At 32.4% G+C, this 20,172-nt stretch overlaps 1 protein-coding gene across 1 annotated transcript in view; it reads right to left on the reverse strand.

Annotated features, from left to right (window-relative positions):
- Positions 1-930: 930 nt before the first annotated feature.
- LOC143231947 (small G protein signaling modulator 3-like) overlaps positions 931-20,172 on the reverse strand; it is a 39,748-nt gene continuing 20,506 nt past the window's right edge. The window contains exons 8-12 of the mRNA XM_076466877.1: positions 13,721-13,835; positions 9,912-10,029; positions 7,526-7,930; positions 3,852-3,929; positions 931-3,483 (exon numbers count right to left, since the gene is read on the reverse strand). Of these exons, the coding sequence (XP_076322992.1) occupies positions 3,339-3,483; positions 3,852-3,929; positions 7,526-7,930; positions 9,912-10,029; positions 13,721-13,835 (861 nt within the window). The 3' untranslated portion in view covers positions 931-3,338. The remainder of the gene's footprint in view (positions 3,484-3,851; positions 3,930-7,525; positions 7,931-9,911; positions 10,030-13,720; positions 13,836-20,172) is intronic.

Here is a 20,172-nt window from a genome sequence, read left to right on the forward strand (position 1 = left end):
AATTATTTGTTAACTACTTCTGTACTAGCATAACGTTGTTCAATATACAAGTGTAATTTTTCTTAGTATAATGGACGTAACAGCTTATTTTGATTGTAAATATGTTTGAAAAACATAGGCGGAAAGTATCTGTATTGACATTCGTTAGTATAATTGTACTAAATCACGCGCAATTTGTTTAATATTTCGCTTTTATCAAAACTAAATAACGAATAGGTTTGTTCTCGAAATAATTGTTCTATAGTATTTTGAATATTATTAAATTTCTTCTTAAGCACAAAGCTACGCAATGGGTCATCCGTAAACTGTCCACTACACGTATCGAAACCTGAATTTTAGCATTATAAGCATTCTGACTTGCTGCAGCTATTGGAGGCACAATTATAAGTAAGAGATAAGTTTTATGATGACATAAAAGTCAGAATTGGAATTAAAATATACTAACAACTGTCTGTGGAGGTACTTGAAAGGAACCCGTTCCTGATATTAAAGTGTAGATTAGAGGCAAAGTAGATAGCCAACACTATCCACCGACAATTCTTGAGCCCCTATAATTCGAATAGTGGGATTTTACTGTTACGCTTGTAACTCACGACCGTAAAAAGTGTTGAAAACGATTTTTTTGGCAGTAACTCTGAAATGCCTCGTGTTTAAGGCACTCAACTTACACGCAATCTATGGTCTTAATACCAGTCACCTAATATGACTGCCATTTCAGCCGTGAGTGTAATAATGTTACGGCCAATACCACTATTCGTATCCCAAAACTTGCCGGTGGATAGTGTTGACCAGCTACATTCACTCTAGTTTTTTGACTGCTAAATTAGGGACGGCTACCAGAAGAGGATATATATTGATGCCACCATATAAATCTGCCAGAGAATCAGTGAGAGTTGTGCTTGGTCCAGAAAACACATGAGCATCAGGATGTTTTGTTTTCGTTTTATTTATTATTCAAAAAAAAAAGTTACAAGATCAAAAGTACTCGTGTGTTTACTAGCTACAACAATTACGAATATACCTTAACAATTGAGTATAATTGTGACAACAACAACAAAACTTTAGAAACCAGCCATTGTAGTATTTTATCTAATAGTCTAATATGCATTTTTATTTGAGTGGATGTAAATGCAGCAAAACCAGCGTTAACTATTGCAATTTTTTAAAAACCTAGTAACGTATTTCTTCAACATTATAATCAGATCACTATACAGAAAAGGTTTAAGAAATGTTTACACATAAAGCTACTGCATGAGCTATCCGTGCTACGTTCACCACAGGTATAACCTTGAAGTTTAGCATTTTGATTATTTCCAGTGATCCACAAGGAGCAGAAATGTACAAACTACATAGCACTATCCTGATCCAGTCCTTTGTATGAAAGTTTCAATTCCCTAACTAGTAAATAATGTGATAGATGGTGTGTAAAAAGATACACAAAGATATTTTCAAAATGTACACTCATTCGCTCTGACAACATACATGTTAAATATCTTTTCAAAAACATAACTTTGTTACACAATCTAGAAAAAAAATACCAAAAAAAAAACATTATTGTTTGTAGTTTATCCACGTGCATCTCAATATTAATTTTAGGCCTAAACAGAATAAAATATTTCATTAGTTTGGAATATAACATTATTGTTGGGGAAATATACGGTTTCTTTTTGTGTATTTTTACCACATGGATAGCCAGAATTGTTTAGTTCAATAAGTTTATATTTTAGAATTAATGACAATACATTTTTATTGTCACACTCTGTTAACCATACTTTAAAAATTCTTATACTTGATACTTGTGTTTCACAGTATGAATTGAATATTCCTACAAGTGATTAGATTATGGATGAAAGAAGAAAAAACAAAAGAACAGGTTTATCTGTTTGATTTAATTTATGATTTATAGAGCTACCTACTTCTAGAAGTGTTTACATTTTGATTTTCCTCTCTGTCAACAGAACATTTCTTTAAAACTTTAAAGTGTTTGAACAATGCCACAAAAAACTGTTTCAGTAAAACTTGCTGGTTATTTTGAAATTACTAAAGACACTTATAGAGCATACTGTTAAAGACAGAAGATACATAGAGACTGTCTTATATGTCACTTTATGTTCAGGAAATCTGTGTTGAACAACTGAATGTTGTTTATCTATTAATCTTCAAAAACACACAGAAGAAATGAACAAAACTCACTAAAGTAAAATAATGTGACGATACTTATAAAACACCGCTACAAGTATACTAGCAAATATGAAGACTTCACTTCCTGAAATATATAAACTTTGTCTGAAACAAACAATACTGTACAAATTACCATGATAAATTATACATCACCTTGAAAGGTAAAATAATGTGATAAACATATATAACAGTATATTCAATACATTCTATATAAAACTAAGTTTGGCACCATCTGTTTACCATCCTTTAAGCAAAATTAAATTAAACAATAGTAAAGTAAACACGAGATACATTAACAACCAGTTTTTTTATCTCGACAAATGAGTAACTCATTCATTTCAATAGTGTAATAATTAAGAATATTATATGAGCAACGTCTAACAATCATAACAATGGTGTTTATATCAAAGAAATTGCACCAGGCTGAGGTGACAAGGAAAATAGAATAACGTATACTGTTCACGACTTCTAGACCAATAAATCATCTATCTGCTAACCAATAGAATAGCACATTAGGTTATAAAACATGGTTATTATCTTAATCAGCAGACCTTCAGTAGTGTAGATAATTAAATTATACCAAAGTTTTATCATCTTAAAGTATAAAATAAGACAATATAAATTGATGTATATCATGTAAATGGAAATACAGTATGTTCCTTCTGTCAAAGAAAAGGTTGAGTCTATGTAACGATCACCTACTATATTTGTAAGTAGACTAACTCTCTGAATATTGTGTTAATATGTTATGACAATGTTTAAAATATTCAATACACAGAACCACAAGACAACTATTCTTAGTTCTACGTCCCTTTAAACTACTCTATAATTCAATAAACAAAACTAAGGTAAAGTTTTAACTATTCTAACATTCAATGACACATAACAACTACAATGTTTACACGACATCAAATTCTTCATGGAAAAAAAAAGAATTTTAAAAACATTTATACTTACCATGAATTGCTGTAGTTTTAACAATTAGAATTCCACAACAAATGTTGTCAGAAAAAATATGTAATGATTGATTGACAAAGAAAAGTTAAACATTACACGTCTGATGATTATATTACATTTTGTTAAAGTATAATGTATATCAAATAATTAAAAAAACAAAATTCAATTATTTGAACAAAGTCACAAACAGTTAAACAAAACTACATCGCTGACAGACTAAACTCTTGTAGTTCAGCAGGACTCTTCACAGCTGATGGTGTCAAAGTCATCTTTTTTGGTGTGCAACCAGCATGAGGGGGCAAAGGGCCTTGGAACTCACGAAAAGCTAACTTCCTATTGGCTGAACTGGGAAGAGTTATTTAAAAAAGAAAATTATTTAAGTAAGAGATTAATTTAAAACACAATAAAATCAATATATTTGGAATATTTAGCTTTCATCAAATATAACAAAAGATTTTCTATGTAAAACACAATTTTATTTTCATTTCCTAACCTGTGCTGTACTTGTGGCTAGATTTAAACAAGACTGATAATAGTGCTAAAACATATTATACAAGAAATATGGTTGCCTGTCCATACTTGACTGTAATTCTGTTAAATGCTCACAGTACCTGTGATGTGAGAACTTAGTCTTTAGAGCTTATACATTATTTCTAAAGGTTTTTAATTTTTATGTAACTGTCAATTTAAGAAGAAAATAACTAATAACTAACCTTCCAAAAACATTATCAAAATTAGCTGGGGAAAGTACACCACACATCTGAGATTCAGGTGTAGTAGGTCCTGTACCACTAAAAATAAAAATTATGGTACAACTTTAAATAATTAAGACATAACACTTTCAATTATCATCTTGTATCTCATCTACTTATAACTAGATGATCGGGTGTCCAGTCTGTGAAATGGGAATGGTCACAGCTAATAAAGAGTACCAAACTCATTTTGACCAGAAAATGTTGTATTACAGAAGTATTCTAATGGTATGTGTTATAAAAATAATATTTAAAATGTAAACCATATATAACTATGAACAAGCCACAAATGTGAGCTTATTTTTATACTGCCTTTTAACAATCTTTTCCTTCATGATAAAATTTGTATGTTATATGATATTGGTTTTAAAACAACAAATATCATTGCATGAGAAGACATAATACAAGGATATTTGTGGTCAGTTAGTAGTGACTTAGGTGTTATGTAATGGCAAACTATTCAAATGGCAGAAAATCTTTTATATTTGTGTATGTTAATAAATTTAGTATTGCACAAACAACACATACAACACTTTATTTACTGTTAGTAAAAACAATAATCATTAGCAAAATTGTGCACGTAAGCCTAATATGTAAGTGTAAACTCCGTATACCAGTCAACACTTTTGCTGTTCATCAGTGTTGTTGACTATTTGTGGCTAAATAACTGCTTCAACAGAACAGTGTAAATAAAACAAGTCAGAGAATTCGATAAATTGTAACTTTTAACACATAAAAGATTCTCATTTTCTTTTTTTTGTATCATTAATAGTTAGTTTTTTGTGTATAAGAGTTTGCATAAACAGGTGAGAAAACATGTTGGTCATTACTGGAAAAAACCCAACAAAAACACACACAATATTTAAATTTTACTGAAGTTATAAGTTTCCAAAACTAAGAATACATTTCCAATAGGTACTTAACCCAACTTACATAATTACCTATTCTGGTTCCATGCTGCCCTCTATATAAAAAAAAGTGTTTTTACACATGCCACAAACCCATTGCCTCTCTTCCATTAGAAATGACTCATTCCAATGTCTCTCTCATCCAAATAATCATGCAGCAACTCTCCACTAATGAGTACCACACACACACACACACACACACACACTGCATGTAGGTTCCTCTATTCAATTCTACCAAATTATCACTGAGTTTTGATAGAAAATGGAAGCACTGGTTTTCAGTGTGAGAGAGAGGTAAGTATCTATAGGAAATATATTTTCAGTATATTAAAATTATTGCTTCTGATATGTTACATTACCTTTTCTCACATAAATAAGCTAAAATACTCACTTTGAATCAGAGGTGGTAAGAAGAGAAACATCTAATGGGGAAATAACAGAAAGGCTATCCCATTAAAAATTCTCAGAATTTCAGTGTATAGCCTCTGAAAAATGGTAAATACTGCAGAAGGGAAGTAAGAGTTAAATAAAAGTGTGAAAACTAGGCAAGATTTAAATGCACTTGAAAATCAAGGAGTGCCCTCCCAAACCAGCAAAATAGCCCCTAACAACTGAGAGGATAGAAATGGATGGTGTGTATGATAGTATACTAAAGCAAACTGATTCACAGCCTATTGGGGGAAGGGGGAGAGTAGGACATACTGGAACCCACAATCAATTGGGCTGATGAACAAAATGATCAGTGTGAACATTAATATCTGGTGTAGGTGAGAAAATGAAATAAAGAGAACTTTCATGCAACAAAGGAGGATGAGAATTATAGAAAGTGAGGGAAAGGGATAAAACATCACATGCTTGAGAAATTACATTTAAAAATGACATATTATGCATAGCTTATGTCACAGACAAGGTATAGGAAGACAGGAAAATTCAGTGGCAGTAAAACACTAAAATTCCTCATCAGAATTAACACATTTGGATTGTTCATGAGGATGTGGGGAAACTTCAGGAGAAGGTGACTGATCCATACAATGAACTACCTCTTAATAAATAATCAAGGATAACTTCAACAACACCTGCAGCTGTGGAAAAGTGCTTGTAGTAGGTGTGAGATCTGAAGTGGTCAAATTAACCTTGAAATTCATGGGAAATAATAAATCAAAGAAACTGTTTGGTGGATAAACACAAATGTGCAAAAAAAACAAACAAAAAGTAGACTGGAACTCAAATGGAAAATAAATTTGTCAGCTGTATAATAAAAATAGTTAAAAATCACTTTGGAAGTATAACAATTAAAGCTACAATGATAAAGTACACGAGTTTGTAGTGCTCTCATTAGTGGAGGGTTGTCACATAATTTGCATGAGAGACATATTAGAATGAGTCATTTCCAATGAAGTGGAAGCAGAAGGCTTTTAAAAGATAATTCCCAAAACATTTGTTTTTATTCAGCTAAAGTTATAAGGTTTAGGCCATTTCTTAGCTAATAAGACCCAATAAGTACTGCATAGATAATAATCATGTGATGAGGAGGTAAAACATTAATTAAAATCTAATTAAAGTCTATTAAAGCTTATGCAGTAACACTTATGGTTTTGGTGAAAATCCAACCCCCTTGTAACCACAAAAGTAATTATACTATGATTTTTGATAAAGTTTGCATACCTTTATAACTTTTTGCAGTTTATTGGTAAATACTGCATGGCTTTAAAATACAAAATATCAGGCTTCTAAATTGAATATTAAATTTTTTTATTAAATATTTTCTCATCATTTTTTTCTTTCAAGATGTTGATTATTCAACATGCAATGTAATATTAAGATTAAAAATACTTGTGTATGAGAACATTCTGTAATTTTACATATGAACGTTTTAAAATGTCAAGATTGTTACCAAACATTATTGTCACAAATGAATCTTTGTATAGGTTTGGTCAATTCGACCGATCTTGTAACCACCATAAAATTTTTGAAATATAATTGTGCTTTTTTCATTATAGAATTATTACAAATTATAAGAGAAAAACACAAATGTTTGGACTAAATAGTTTACATCTCATAACATTATACATTTTTTTTTTATTATTATTATGTTGACCTTTCAGCCATGCCTGACTAACAGTACAAAAGTTACAATGACGAGGTGCATGTGCACTCATGTTACCCTATCCAAGAATATATAATTAACCTTTAGTTTTTACAAAGTGACCTGTCTTGGGTGTGTTTTAGTTCACTAGTATTTGGTAAAATACAGTTAGATTTCAATTATTATAAACTGTATATGTACATAGATTATTACTATTTACAAACAAGTTCTTAAATGTATCTTTCTTAAGACATAGAACAGTAAAGAAATAAAACACAATTATCTCTTCTAGTTATGACCTTTGTACTACAAAGGAAATATGACTTGGCCTTTGACCTGTCATAAAAGGGGTAGAGTGATTATAACCCTGATAAATTGTTTTGATAAATAATACGTCCATCACATAGAAAATATGTTATTTGCCTTTGCTGACGAATTTTAATTATCCCCACGATACTAAGCAACTAATACCCTTCAAGTACCTATAGAGCTAGTACAGGATACACAATAAGTAAAATCTAATCAAACTGTACTGTTTTCATTTATAGAATTAAATAAAACACACATTTTACTAACAAAAAATAACTGCTTACACAGTCAGGGTACTAAAAAGAAAAGTACATTATACAGAAATAACAGACCTAAGACGAAGTCTCTTGGTTGGTGATGGCTTACAAGTCCCTGTAAAATCACTACTCCAAGCATAGTTCCAAATGTGTCGAGGTGCCACACCTTGCCTTTTGCCCCATACATTATTTGAAGCAGATACAAGTTTGTTCTCAATCCTCGGGATTCCAGGTTTTTTGTTTTTCTCTCCCCACAATAAAGAACCAATTTTCTCCAGGACTGTCATTTTCTGCCTTTGACTTCCCTTCTTCTTCTCTCTGAGGACTCTTCCCAGTCTATTTTTTTGCAGTGAGCTGTTTGGAGTTGAAATTTCTTGGGATTTTTGGCCTTCTTCCTTCACAACTGCCTGGATCCAATACACTTCCCAGATTTCGAAATGTGTGCTAAACACCGCCGGCATTAGAGTTTCTCTTCTGGAACTTAATAAGTACATTTATAATATAATTTAATATCTATGAAACAAGAAGAAACTTAAAAGAAGAGCTGAAAGAAATGACAAAATAAAAAGCACAAAATTAATCTTATTTTCCACCAACCAAAAGATGAAACTGTAGGTTATAATAGACTTCAAGAAAGGAACATTTATGTATTTTACAGTGATAAAAAGGTGGGACATGAAAATGTGTCAAGAAATGTCACATATTAGAATTACATTTATGAAAAAAGGAATAAACATGTATAATATGCTAACAACATTACATCAGAATACTTACATATGCAACATTAAAATGAATTTGAAATAGATCCTTATAGCACAATCCTTGTTGAGTTTCTCTCATGCTGTCAAAAACGTTCTTAAAATCCTTGATGCAAAGTAGAGTACACAAAATTATTCAGAATTCTCTGCTCCACCATGAGACTTATTACACATACTTCAGACCTTAAATATACTCTGCTTTTCTATTACAATTCAATTTTCTTAGTTGCAGTTGTGACATATTACTTGGTTGTAGGGATGAAAACTGGAGTGTATTTCACAGGTATCTATTTGAAATTCGTTTTAATCTTAAATATTTAACAGTCAAATTTAAGCAGACTTACCTCTGATATATTGAAAACTGGAATACCCGTACTCAACCCTTTTATAACTCATACTTATTTCTATACAAGTCACTGAGTTATATTCAAAATTCACATATTCAACTTTACTACCTGAGCACGTAAATAAAATTTACATTTTAATGAACAATATGATTCAAACTTTTATCCAAGTCTGAAGTCCTTTATTTAAACACAAAAAACCTTTAGAAAATTACTTAAACTTTAGTTTCATTGTCACATGACCCACAAACTTTGAAAAATATCAACTTTTACACTTTTATCTTGAATCAAATAATCCCAGGCCTGTAAATGCATAAGTCAGTATATTTACTTGCCATATTGATGTGCAAGTTCCAAAGATCTTTGGCTGAATCCAGTAGAAACAACTAAAATGTTGTGAATCCTTGATGGATACTATCTATACTGAACCTTCAGATTTATAGTCACATGTACTTACTTGATACACGAGTTTATAATCATTAGGAAGCACTCGTTTTACACTGTGATCAAACAGTGGCTATTTTGAGACTGTCATCATCAGGTAGATGCAACTGTCCATAGTATATTTAGCTGATCTATGCATGATGGTTGTTTCTTACCAAATGTTTTATAGTTAAAATACACAGTTAAATTGTATTTAAGTTTTACTTTTATGTTTTAGTTAATTGTGTATTATTTATGCTTTAATATTCATATTTAAGAGGGTTAATAAAATAAACAAAACTTTATTTCATTCCAGAAGGCTTAAATTTCTAAGCAAGTGCAAAATATTTTGCTGAAGGCTAAACCGTCCGTGCTGATAATAATGTATTTTTTGTGGGTACATGTTGTGTTTCCATACCAATAATTAAGGACAAAGAATACAAAAGGAATATAAAACATTAAAAATAAACTAAAACTTATTTTCTCAAAATTATTTTTATCCTAGATCTCACAAAAAAATAAATTTAACAGTAATTGATTTTAATTAACAGATAGAAAACCAATAATGTTCAAAAATGGCTAAAGATAATAAATATAATTATCTTCTGTATCTGAAACAAGCCTAATTCACTTGCTTTATTTAAATATAGCTGTTACAATTTTCACAGTGTAGGATAGTGTTTTAGTATTTCATTGTATTTTTGGTTACAACATAAACAATACTTTCAAAATTGTGACTTTACACTAATATCTACAAATCTTAACACATTAATTATTAACACTGAAATTTTACTTTTAACACACAAAAAAACTGAATTAATTTTTCAGGCAAATTTTAAACATATTAACATTCCTAATACAATTTTGTAAATAATTAAAATAACTAATGTTATTACTAATACAGTGGCAGGTGTTATGGTAGAAAGTAACACTTACAACAGATGTGGTACTTTTTGTAACACTGGAATTGCTCTGTTTGTGTCATTAATCTTCAACAAAGTTGGACCCAAGATCTTCAGGATAGCCAGAGATGTCTGAAATATCACCACATTACCTGGAAACCAAAACACAACCAGTTTGTAATTACAGTCAACAGGTTACAAACCATTCTCACGCATCATACATGATTTTAAGTATCTAAAAGTTATGAAACTTACCATTATTTGAGTACTAAATACAAGAACCTGAATTTAAGTTTGTAGCATAACCCACTACAACAGGTTAAATGAATGAAACAGAACTTAGCAGTTCGTATTGATGAAACATTCCTACCAAAAGTGCAAACATTTATAAATAAATCATCTATTCATATTCTTTTGAATTCTTTCTGAATCAGAAACATCTAGTAAATGTCTTTCCAGTGATACTGTTGAAAGATGAATGTAAGTTTGACCATGCTAAGTTTTAACCAGTTCAAATCTCCAGAACTTAATTCATACAAATATGTCAACATTATTCAAATATATAAAGAAACAGACACCCAAAGATGATAAAACAAAAGTAATACTTTGTCTTGCTAATGATAAAACACTGGAAAAATAAGTGGTTAACACACCTTTAAAGTGTAACACCTAAAAATAAAATCAGCTACTGATCAGGCATGATGAGTTATTAAAACCTGTTTCAATGATTTACAGTCAGATCAAAATTTTCAGGCCATAGTATTTTCATTACACACAGTTCCATCAAAATAAGCTCAAATATCAAGTATGCAGTTTCTTGTAGGCTTTTACTAAATGCTTCATACATGAGTATCATTCATAATACTTAAAGTTGCATTACAACATGAAAGTAGAAAAATACAATTATAATTCAAGATATCCAAAAACATGAGTGGCTTTCAGAGATCTTCCTCAAAGAAATACTCCTTTCAAATTCACTTCTCAAGAAACTTTAGGGTATAGATTTCACCATAAGAAACTTAGGAGTTAATTCAAAAAAGTTTAAAAATTTGCAAAATATGTTTAATAATATTTCATAATACTTGTTACAGTGAAAAGTAGAGGCTGTCTAAATTAACCAATTAGCTATGATTGGATGAATTTCTGTAAATAGGTTGAAGATGAAGGCTAAAAAGTGATAGTAGTAAACAAATATCTATGGTGAGGCGAATCTCTTGTAACGTTTTGACAATGAAGGCTTAAAACTGAAAATCAAACATGTCTGTGGTTGAGTAAACATAAGTAACAAGTTAGTAATGATGACTAAAAGCTATATAAATTAAAATAATGTGTAGGTAATCATGATAAACTATCACTGAAGACTAAACACTATACAGGTTTAGATTATGTCACATAAGATGGATCTCTGGTAACAGACCAGCAATATTGTGACATGACTCAGTTTTTGTAATCCATAATACAGTGAGATGAGGAACTTATTATTTTGAAGTATGATGGGAGCTGTCCAACACAGTTCCAGGACATATCACCTCTCACAGTTTGCATCTCTGTAGACGATCATGGCACATGACCCTACAGTATATTACCTCACAGTTTGCATCTCTGTAGACGATCATGGCACATGACCCTACAGTATATTACCCCTCACAGTTTGCATCTCTGTAGACGATCATGGCACATGACCCTACAGTATATTACCCCTCACAGTTTGCATCTCTGTAGACGATCATGGCACATGACCCTACAGTATATTACCTCATAGTTTGCATCTCTGTAGACGATCATGGCACATGACCCTACAGTATATTATCTCTCATAGTTTGCATCTCTGTAGACGATCATGGCACATGACCCTACAGTATATTATCTCTCACAGTTTGCATCTTTGTAGATGATCATGGCACATGTCCCTACAGTATATTACCTCTCACAGTTTGCATCTCTGTAGATGATCATGGCACATGACCCTACAGTATATTATCTCTCATAGTTTGCATCTCTGTAGACGATCATGGCACATGACCCTACAGTATATTACCTCTCACAGTTTGCATCTCTGTAGATGACCATGGCACAAGACCCTACAGTATATTACCTCTCACAGTTTGCATCTTTGTAGACGATCATGGCACATGACCCTACAGTATATTACCTCTCATAGTTTGCATCTCTGTAGACGATCATGGCACATGACCCTACAGTATATTACCTCTCATAGTTTGCATCTCTGTAGACGATCATGGCACAAGACCCTACAGTATATTACCTCTCATAGTTTGCATCTCTGTAGACGATCATGGCACAAGACCCTACAGTATATTACCTCTCATAGTTTGCATCTCTGTAGACGATCATGGCACATGACCCTACAGTATATTACTTCTCACAGTTTGCATCTTTGTAGACGATCATGGCACATGACCCTACAGTATATTACATGTATTACCTGTTTCAGTTATATTCATTAGAAAACTTTGAAACATTCAAATCAAAAGGCTATGTAAGCATCTTATTGTCTAGATGTACTTGTACTCAACTACCATTGTATTACTGAAGATACAGACAACCAAAGTAGAGACTTTTTATATTTCATTTAACAAATAAAACTTTGAATAACAATATGCATTGTAATATTAATTTCAATAATGTACAGTGGAAGTAAAGTTCTTTAATTAAATTTCAGATGTAACACTGAATTGTACAGGAAAACTTTTAAAGAGGGAACCTGTTGCAGAAGGTTTAAATAAAAACAATCATTCTACACACGAGAACAGCTGACACTTTCATTCTACACACGAGAACGGCTGACACTTTCATTCTACACACGAGAACGGCTGACACTTTCATTCTACACACGAGAACGGCTGACACTTTCATTCTAGACACGAGACACTTTCATGACACTTTCATTCTAGACACGAGAACGGCTGACACTTTCATTCTAGACACGAGAACGGCTGACACTTTCATTCTAGACATGAGAACGGCTGACACTTTTATTCTAGACATGAGAACGGCTGACACATTCATTCTAGACACGAGAACAGCTGACACTTTCATTCTACACACCAAAAGAGTTGACACTTTCATTCTACACACGAGAACGGTTGACACTTTCATTCTAGACACGAGAACAGCTGACACTTTCATTCTACACACGAGAACAGCTGACACTTTCATTCTACACACGAGAACAGCTGACACATTCATTCTACAAATTTATGGACAAACTTTTATTAAAAAATATTTCATTAAAAATTCTTCTTTTTTTCTGAAATATAATTGTAATATTTACTGGAACCTTGATAAATTTCATGAACATATTTTCAGAGTTACTGTATGTATTCCTTCATGATTACTAGGCCACGTAAAACCACATAAACCTCTTGTAAATGGGTCAATAAAAGTTAGTAATAGCAAAAAAAGGCACAATATTTAAGCATCATATTTTTTAAATTTACATGGAGTGTGAGTGGACATTTTTAATTTATATAACAGCTTTAATACCAGAAACATATGCAAAATTTTACATCCACCACCATTGAAAGATTAGAGTAAAAATAAGCAAGTGACCACGAAGGGTCAAATATCCATTACAACTTACAATTCAACAAAGGAAGCTAATTGCTAACAAAAATTATACAACATATTTGTCAGAAGATCTCTGGGGATAGTGCTCTCCTATAATCAAATGTAACAAACTTAAACCTTTTATGATGTTTAAAACTTCATTTTTGCCAGAATTGTAGTCCTAAATAATTGTAAAACTAAATCACTCAACTATGGTACTTGTTAATATTGTGTTTAAGGTACAATTGTTAATATTGTATATAAGGTACAAACCTTCTAATAACAGTAGATCCCATATCGATAAAACTGTGTCCCAACAAGGAAGTGATGTAAAAACACACATCACCCATGGTGTGGTGTACATCAGTGGATCAATTCCAAGTTTGGTCTAGAACAAAAGAAAGTAAACACGAATGTTTTCATTAACTCATACCATTTTTACACATTTTTAATAACCGGACACTGATAGTAACAAAAAAACCAAAGATTTCTAAACGTAATGATAATTATTATATTTGAAGAAAATGCATTTTTTAACAATCACTTATCTGAAGCATGTATAATGTTATCTACATACTAGTATCACATCATACAAGTACCAACTTGTTTTATACAATGTTGTTAACTACATACTAGTATCACACCATACAAGTACCAACTTGTTCTTAAACAATGTTGTTAAGTACATACTAGTATCACACCATACAAGTACCAACTTGTTCTTATATAATGTTGTTAACATTGTACACAAGTACAAACTTGTTGTTAGACAATGTTGTTAACTACATACTAGTATAACACCATACAAGTACCAACTTGTTCTTAGACAATGTTGTTAACTACATACTAGTATAACACCATACAAGTACCAACTTGTTCTTAGACAATGTTGTTAACTACATACTAGTATCACACCACACAAGTACCAACTTGTTCTTAGACAATGTTGTTAACTACATACTAGTATCACACCACACAAGTACCAACTTGTTCTTAGACAATGTTGTTAACATTGGTACACAAGTACAAACTTGTTGTTAGACAATGTTGTTAACTACATACTAGTATCACACCATACAAGTACCAACTTGTTCTTATATAATGTTGTTAACATTGGTACACAAGTACAAACTTGTTGTTAGACAATGTTGTTAACTACATACTAGTATCACACCATACAAGTACCAACTTGTTCTTAGACAATGTTGTTAACTACATACTAGTATTACAAGTACCATACAAGTAACATTGGTAACTTGTTCTTAGACAATGTTGTTAACTACATACTAGTATCACACCATACAAGTACCAACTTGTTCTTATACAATGTTGTTAAGTACATACTAGTATCACACCATACAAGTACCAACTTGTTCTTAGACAATGTTGTTAACTATATACTAGTATTACACCACACAAGTACCAACTTGTTCTTATACAATGTTGTTAACTACATACTAGTATTACACCACACAAGTACCAACTTGTTCTTATACAATGTTGTTAACTACATACTAGTATCACACCACACAAGTACCAACTTGTTCTTAGACAATGTTGTTAACTACATACTAGTATCACACCACACAAGTACCAACTTGTTCTTAGACAATGTTGTTAACTACATACTAGTATCACACCACACAAGTACCAACTTGTTCTTAGACAATGTTGTTAACTACATACTAGTATCACACCACATTTGGCAATGAAACATTGCCAAAGATTAGATCAATATCTCTTATAGTTTCTGATTTACAGCCCTGTAAAATGTAATTAATATTTTGTTATTTTTGGAGAATTTATTTTCAGGCAACTTTGGCTGCTTAAAGCTGCAAGAGTAATGGTGGTAGAAGGCTGACATTTGCTACACTGACTGAATTAATTTCACAGAATTCAAAAATGGTCTCTTAAATAATAAAGTTGTAAGAAACAAGAAAGAATTAATTCATTTCTGAACAAGTTTATTGACATAACTAGTTAGATCACATGGCAATGCAAATATATTGTGTATGTATTACAGTTATGCAGATATGGCTGAATTTAAGATTCATAGTATAATAAATACAAAGGTAAATCAAACACAAAAAGGACAGTGCAACAACAGGGGATAACTGAGAAAGATTATAGTCACACAAAACTGAAATAATCGTGACAATGCAATGTTTCAAAAACTGCTTTGGCGATAAATTAGCCTTAGCAACATCAAATAAACAGTACTTTGTTCAGACAGCTTGAATAAATTTCTGAAATTTGAGTTTAATTATGTTGAGATCACTTTGACTTAGAACATAGTGGCGAGCACTACTGCCTTCACGGTAGGTGCACTTATCAGACAAAGAATATGTTGGAAAGGAATCCAGTTTCATCTTTATATGACCTTGCAGGCCATGAGAACAGTTCGTTTCTTGATTTCTTCATAAATGACACCAACACAACGGAATGTTCATCTGATCTTTTATGTTTCCCACATACCATTCATGATTGTATATGCATGCCAGATATTTCCCTGGCTGATAATTGTCATTGTTATCATTAGACTCTATTTGAGCTGCTGCAGCATCACTTTCACTGCTACTACCAACAGTTACAACTGTGTATACATCATCACCTTATCATATAGAATTTGTTGGTAGAGTCAGGAATAAAGCTATGATGTGACCTAATACCTGACACAGTTTTGTGGTTTTCATAGCACTCAAGTAAATCAAACTTTACACAATTCTGCAGGACTTATTCCTGATTGACAAGAAAGAACTGAATGCCCTGAACGTGGTCCTTTGCCAAAAGGTACATATCAGAGACACTTAATATTTGATTATTTACAGGCAATTGAAGGCTTGCACGAGCCACTGGCCTCTTCACCTTACCCCCCATCTCCATCACATGGACTTTTCCCATGACTAGTGGCAAACAAATGCCATTCAGTGGACAACTGATAATCTTCAAAATAGTAGCATAGATTTGCAAGATTTTTAAATTTCTTGTATTGTGAAGCTGCACCATTGTTGAAATAAATCATCTTTTCTGTGTTTGGATATTTCTGTTTAACATGGCCTTGTACTGTGGTAATGAAAGCATGAACAGCTACTGTGTCATGTTTCAGAGAATCTGACAGAACACACATGCTAATAACACTGATATCTTCTGACTTTGATTCTCTGAAGTACATTACAAAAGGGTGCAGTGTTGCCTGAGAATTATCCCAGTTGTGCCCTGCACAGCATCCTGAACTATAAAGCTATAGTTTTCAGCATAGTCTAATAACATTATAGCTGTGAATATCATGTTCAGAGATTTAAGAATATATGGTAAAGGCTGATTAGAATGTTTCAATGGTATTCATAAATTATTTCAAAATTGTATGGATATATTTTCACACAGTAACACACCTGAACTGAATTTTTTAAAATAAAAAACGTATGGTCAGAGGACACATTTTAACTCAAAAAGTAGGTTGAACACTATCTTGATTTTTTTTATAGATCATATTCAGAGATGTAAGAATATATGGTAAAAATCTGAACTACATTTTTTTACAGGAGATATAATAGACTTTTAACTACAACAATTGCTGATTTATCAACTGATATGTCATAGGAAATTTGAAAAAAACATTAGCTTTGTATCATATTAAGTCTTAGAGCTCTGGCTTATTAAATAAACTAATGTTTTTTTACAATTTTGGGTTTTCAGGTGAGTTTACAGCCTCAGTATGCAAATCCTAAGAGAGATAAACTTGGTTTGAGACCATTTTTGAATTCTGTGGGATTAATTCAGTCAGTGTAGCATATTTCAGCCTTCTACCACCATTACTCTTGTAGCTTTAAGCAGCCAAAGTTGCCCAAAAATGAATTTGCCAAAAATAACAAAAAAACTAATTAAATTTGACAGAGCTGTAAATCAGAAACTATTAGAGATATTGATCTAATCTTTGGTAATGTTTCATTATATGGGTTAATTTTTTCAAGGCATTCTCAGGGTGTTACCTGGAAATTTTTCCAAAATCTGGATGATTTGACATGGAATGACCCAAAACCGGTAATCTGACCAAACATGAAAACTTTTTACCACTGCATGGGAGTATGAGCACCGACCCACATGCACACGTCTCACGTCAGTGGGAGGTTTTATAGTAACACTGCAAATATTTATCAAGTTTTCCTGATATAGTACTTAAATATATGATACATTAAATTATCATTTAACAAGAATTTATTTACTTGTTTACTGGTTTAAATTTGTTGTTTTTTTTTTACAAAGGTTCATGGTTAACAGTGAGTGCTGTATTCTTAGCAACCTTTACATGTCACAACTTATTACTTATTATCAATAAAACATTCTACATAGTATTAATAGCAATGTATAATATCAGTATTATGTCTTATACAAGTTTTCCTTCACTGTCACTAGGGTTATTCTACCTGTCAGTGATCCCAGTTGAGGATGTACTATGCACCATGATGTTGTGTGTTACACTCAATGCTTAGCTACATATATTTTGTTTTATAAAGAAATAAAACAAAATTACTGATAAATTATTAGTTTGTATAATTTTACTTATTTTTGATAATTAACTGAATGAACATAAGTAAAGCTAAGTAAAAATAGAAAATCTCTTCAACACTGTGCAGAATTATTCTACCATTGAAGTGTCAGAACCAAAATATCAAACTGTTCATCTTCATTTTGGCACCTTTTAAATATTTGATAATATACAAATATGTCAGTAATATATATATAGGGTCTTAGTTATTCCTTTTATGACTACTGACATGGCTATAATTTCATTAATGAACTAGTTTTTGTGATAAAAATAATGAATGGTTGGTTGGTTGGTTGATTTGGTGTTTTATGGCACAAAGTAGCTAGACTATCTGCAGTTTTAAAAGACATGCAGCAAAATTGTAATAATAACTCACCAAAATGACTAACGCGTAGTTTGAACAGTAGCGTTAGTCACCTAAAGTTGGACTTTCCAGTCCTGGTTTAGAGTTATTTGACATTACAGCCTTTTCTAATTTTAAATTGAACTAGATGGACTGTGTTTCTTAAAAGGAAAACACATTAAAAAATGTCTAATGTATAAATTAAAAAAACTAAAATGGCATTAAAAAGATTGATGACCTTTAAAAAACTAAAAACACTACCAAGGTGGACAGTGTCACGATCACCAATAACACGTTACGGACAAACATTGGGATAGGACACGTCTAAAATGGTGTCGTTGTTGAGAGTCGTAAAGATGGCAAGAAACTAAAATGTGGTTTATTGTAACAGAAGCTGTAGAAGACATTCTGCGTGCAACCACAGAACTACAACAAACCATGGTCATCTGATTTCGAACCATCTGTTTAAAAAGAAATGGAAGGATGATTCAAAAGATGTTCAGCAAATAACAGACAGTATTTCCATTCAGAAGTGTCTGCTTTTCTCAGATGACTTAAGGATACATCACATTTGGGGACTGTAATAAATAAGCCATGGGGGTATGGGCTGACCAGTGGATACAGCAATGTTATCCAAGGACAGACCTAATTCATCCAACTGCACCTGGATACGACGGCCAAAAGGAGCAATGGCAGGTCGTCTGTTTTGAAAAAGCATGACCCACTGAGGAAACAAAACACAACCCCATGTGGTATGCTTTTGTAAGGAACAAAGTTTTGAAGCATACAGTAAAGACAGTTGCAAATGGCGAAAATGCATAGAAGGTTCATGAGACTCTGTGTATAAGCGCTGAACTGGGGAAGTGTATAAAGCCCCAGTGCAGAGCTTAAGTCCCTGATGATGAATGGGGTCCAGGATCTTTAAGGCCGAGGTTTTGGTAGAGCCATAGACCAGTGATCCATAGTCTAATTTTGACTGAATATGACAAGATACATCTTTAGCATAAAACATCGATCCACTCCCCAAGAGGTGGAAGAGAGGACATGGAGGATGTACAGTGCTTCTGTACATTTGACCCATAGCTGCTTCATGTATGGTATAAAAGTCAGCTTAAAGTCAAAGATAAGCCTCAAGAGCTTTGCCAAAGGTAGCACAGCTTCACAGATACGAAGTTTATGATCAGGGTGAATACGTTGTTGGCAGCAAAGATGCATGCAAATGGTTTTAGAGAGAAAGAATTTAAAGTCGTCTGCTATGGTCCACTTCAGTAAATGATTGAGGGCAGTCTGTAGTTACTGCTCAGAAAAAGTCATGGTCGATGACCGACACGAGGTGTGAAAGTCACTGACATACAGCCCGTTTGCAACAGTAAGAGGGAGTTGTTCAGTGTTGGCATTAATCTTTAAACTGAAAAGTGTGACACTCAAAACACAGCCCTGAGGGACTCTAAGTTCCTGTAGAAAAGAATGGAAAAGTGTCAAACCCACACAAACTTAGAATCACCTGTCCATCAAAAATTCTTTAATAAAAATGAGCAAATGGTCACATAACCCATATAAATGTAGGTCTCACAAAATACCATAACTCCATATTGTGCATATTTGTGTGTGTTTTCCTATGGCAAAGCCACATCGGGCTATCTGCTGAGCCCACCGAGGGGAATCGAACCCCTAATTTTAGTGTTGTTAATCTGTAGACTTACCGCTGTAATAGATATTGATACAAGATGTTGTCATTTGAGAAAGACTTCTCTAAATGACATTTCAAGTCGATTCAGGTGGTCCACTTTGGAGAGCTGTCGTCAGAACCCACACCGAGAAGGCAAAAGGAGGTTG

Source organism: Tachypleus tridentatus, chromosome 1 (genome assembly GCF_004210375.1).
Source record: "Tachypleus tridentatus isolate NWPU-2018 chromosome 1, ASM421037v1, whole genome shotgun sequence".
Taxonomy (NCBI): Eukaryota; Metazoa; Arthropoda; class Merostomata; order Xiphosura; family Limulidae; genus Tachypleus; species Tachypleus tridentatus.